This window comes from Ursus arctos, unplaced genomic scaffold (genome assembly GCF_023065955.2).
Source record: "Ursus arctos isolate Adak ecotype North America unplaced genomic scaffold, UrsArc2.0 scaffold_23, whole genome shotgun sequence".
NCBI lineage: Eukaryota > Metazoa > Chordata > Mammalia > Carnivora > Ursidae > Ursus > Ursus arctos.
Window position 1 is genome coordinate 33,580,882 of NW_026622908.1, and position 3,390 is coordinate 33,584,271.

Below are 3,390 nucleotides of genomic sequence, written 5' to 3' on the forward strand. Positions count from 1 at the left end.
CTATGAGTCCAGCATTACCTTGATCCCAAAACGAGAGAAAGACTTCACCCAAAAGAAGGATTACAGACCAATATCCCTGATGAACATGGATGCCAAAAGCTCACCAAGATACTAGGCAATATGATCCAACAGTACATTAAAAGGATTGTTCACCACAATCAGTTGGGATATATTCCTGGGATGCAAGGGTGGTTCGACATCCAGAAATCAATCAATATGATAGAGCACATTAATAAAAGTAAAGACAAGAACCATATGATCCTCTCAACTGATGCAGAAAAAGCATTTCACAAAATACAGGTTACTTTCTTAATTAAAACTCCTCAAAATATAGGGATAGAAGGAACATACCTCAATACCATAGAAGCCATCTATGAAAAGCCTGTGGCGAATATCATTCTCAATGGAAAAACTGAGAGCTTTTTCCTTAAAGTCAGGAACACGACAGGGATGCCCACACTCACCACTATTTTTCAACATAGTACTAGAAGTCCTAGCCTCAGTACTCAGACAATAAAAAGAAATAATAGACATTCATATTGGCCAAGAAAAAGTCAAACTCTCTCTCTCTCTCTCTCTCTCTCTCTCTCTCTGCAGAATGATGTGATATTTTATGTGGAAAACCCAAAAGACTCCACCTCCAAATATTAGAACTCATACAGCAATTCAACAATGTGGCAGGATACAAAATCAATACATAGAAATCAGTTGCGTTTCTATACACTAACAATGTATCTGAAGAAAGAGAAATGAAGGAATTGATCCCATTTACAATTGCACCAAAAACCATAATATACTTAGGAATAAACCTAACCAAAAAGGGAAAGAAATGATCTGTACTCTAGAAACTACAGAACACTTATGAAAGAAATTGAGGAAGACACAAAGGGATGGAAAAGCATTCCATGTTCATGGATTAAAAGATAAACATTGTTAAAATGTCTATGCTGCTCAGAGAAATCTACATATTCAAAGCAATCCTTATAAAAATACCTTCAACAGTTTTCACAGAGCTGGAACAAACAATCCTAAAATTTGTATGGAACAAAGAAAGACCTTGAATTGCAAGGAGAATGTTGAAAAATAGAACCAAAGCTGGGGGCATTGTGGTAACTGATTTCAAGTTTTATTACAAAGCTGGATGATCAAGACTAGTACAGAACTTTTAAGGATAAACTAACGAGATAATGAAAAGAATTTCTTGACACACAAAGTTAGTTCATTTGCTGTGAATGTGTTCAAGAGAAAGCAGGATACCTTATTTGACATTTGCTATAGAAAGAATAACATGTCATAGAGAACAGGCCATTATTTTTTTATGGATGCTCAATGTTTGAACAGTTGTGGTTGTAAAATTTCTTTCTTCTTACCAAACCAGAGTGTGGACTTAGATGTGAGGTGTATTTCATAATCAGCAATGTCAGAATTTAACTCACAGGCAAAGTATGAGCCAGGCTGGCATTGTGAGGGAAGCTACTAGTTTGAGGGCAGAAGTACAGAGAAAAGTAAGGCAATCAGCTGCATTATATTAGAGTGCATGGGACAAGTCACGATATACACTATCATATTTGATATCTGTACAGATTAAGGAATCATCCAAAGCCCTCAATTCATCTTTTGCTTTCTGAGGTGATTTTGATACACCAGAGCTTTCTCATAGCATTTTTCACCTCTGCATTTCTCAGTGTGTAGATGAGTGGGTTGAGAAAAGGGGTCCCAATGGTATAAAATACGGTCACCATCTTATCCATGGGGAAAGTGGTTGGGGGGCGTGTATATATGAACATGCATGGACCAAATAAGACTACAACGATGATATGAGAAGTGCAAGTAGAGAGAGCTTTTTTCTTCCCTTCTCCACTATGGTTTCGCAGGGAATGCAAGATGACAATGTATGAGATCATGAGAATCACAAAACTGCTCGTGCAGATTGCCCCGCTGTTAGTCGCCCATTCTAGGTTGATCAGATAGGTGTCCATGCAAGCAAGTTTCAGCAAGGGCTGCAAATCACAGCAGTAATGATCAATCAGATTGGGTCCACAGAAAGGCAATTTCAAGGCCAGGGCAACCTCGACCATAGAATGGATAAAAGACCCTATCCATGCAATAACAATCAAGATGGTGCAGACCTGCCGTCTCATGATGGTTGGGTAACGTAAGGGCTTACAGATGGCCACATAGCGATCCACAGCCATGAGGATGAGAACAAAGACCTCCATGAAGCCAAAGAAATGTAGTGCGAAGACTTGAGTCATGCACTCATTATAGGATATGATTTTTCTTGCAGAGAGTGAATCCACAATTAGTCTGGGGGCTATGGAAGTTGAAAAGCAAGAATCAGCAAGGGACAAATAAAATAGGAAGAAGTACATGGGGCTCCCAAGTGTCCGGCTGGACTTGATGGTCACAATAATAAGCAAATTCCCTACCATGGTTCCCACATATAAAATTAAGAAGATTACAAATACCATTTTCTTTTTCATAGGATCTTGGGTCAATCCTAGCAGTATGAACTCAGTTACGCTGTGATTTTGCTGCATTATTTCAACGAGAGTGGAGAAAGTGCAGGTTAGAAATAATTAATCTGCAAAGAAAGAAATATTATGAATACTCCGTTTGGAGGTGAACTCCATATGCTTGATTATGGAAGTGCCACTTACCTGTGTGTTATCCCTATACACTGGTTGTTTTCCTCTGAAAAAAGTGGAAATCGTAATATCTAGTCAGCATCTATTCACCTGATTGGTTATGAAAACAATGAAGTAAATCAATAATGAAAGAGTAACTGTTTCTTCAGGCATAATAAATATTAATTTAGGGGATTTGGTATGCTAGGGTATCATTCTGAACTGAATGTCTTTCTTTAGTTCAAGGCAATATCCTCTCAGGTTAGAATGTTGCCAAATGGAGAAAATTCATGCTTGATTTACATAATACCATTTCACACTACTTGAACCTGGTAATTCAGTTATAAACTATCTTCTTGTAAATATTCTGAACATTTAAGGAATGATGTAGAAACTTTAATAGTGTTTCCTTTAATGAAATCTAAGAGAGAAGATGACAGAGGGAGAGAGGACAAGTGAGAAACAAGCAATATTTTAGCAGTGAACATTCATGCAGTTGGTCCAGTCCACCATGAAATTTATTTTAATCTGTTATCCTGACTATGTTTATTTCCTGTTACTTTAACTCTCAATAATTTCTAGTTGTTTACAGTTCTAAATTCAGCTTCTATGACAAAGCTTTATACTTTTGAAATTATACTATGTTGTCCAAAGTTAAATTCTTTGCCTCATTCAGCATTTTAATGGGTCTTTCACATATTTTCTTAAGACACAAGGAAAGACTGAAGCTAAAATAAAAGAAATAGAGAACATTTGGCATAAA

At 37.0% G+C, this 3,390-nt stretch overlaps 1 protein-coding gene across 1 annotated transcript; it reads right to left on the reverse strand.

Moving 5' to 3' along the window:
* Positions 1 to 1,610: 1,610 nt before the first annotated feature.
* LOC113246524 (olfactory receptor 4C11-like) lies at positions 1,611 to 2,540 on the reverse strand. Its single transcript, XM_026487118.3, has one exon. It carries the CDS (start codon positions 2,538 to 2,540, stop codon positions 1,611 to 1,613), a length of 930 nt encoding a protein of 309 aa, XP_026342903.3.
* Between the last annotated feature and the right edge of the window lie 850 nt (positions 2,541 to 3,390).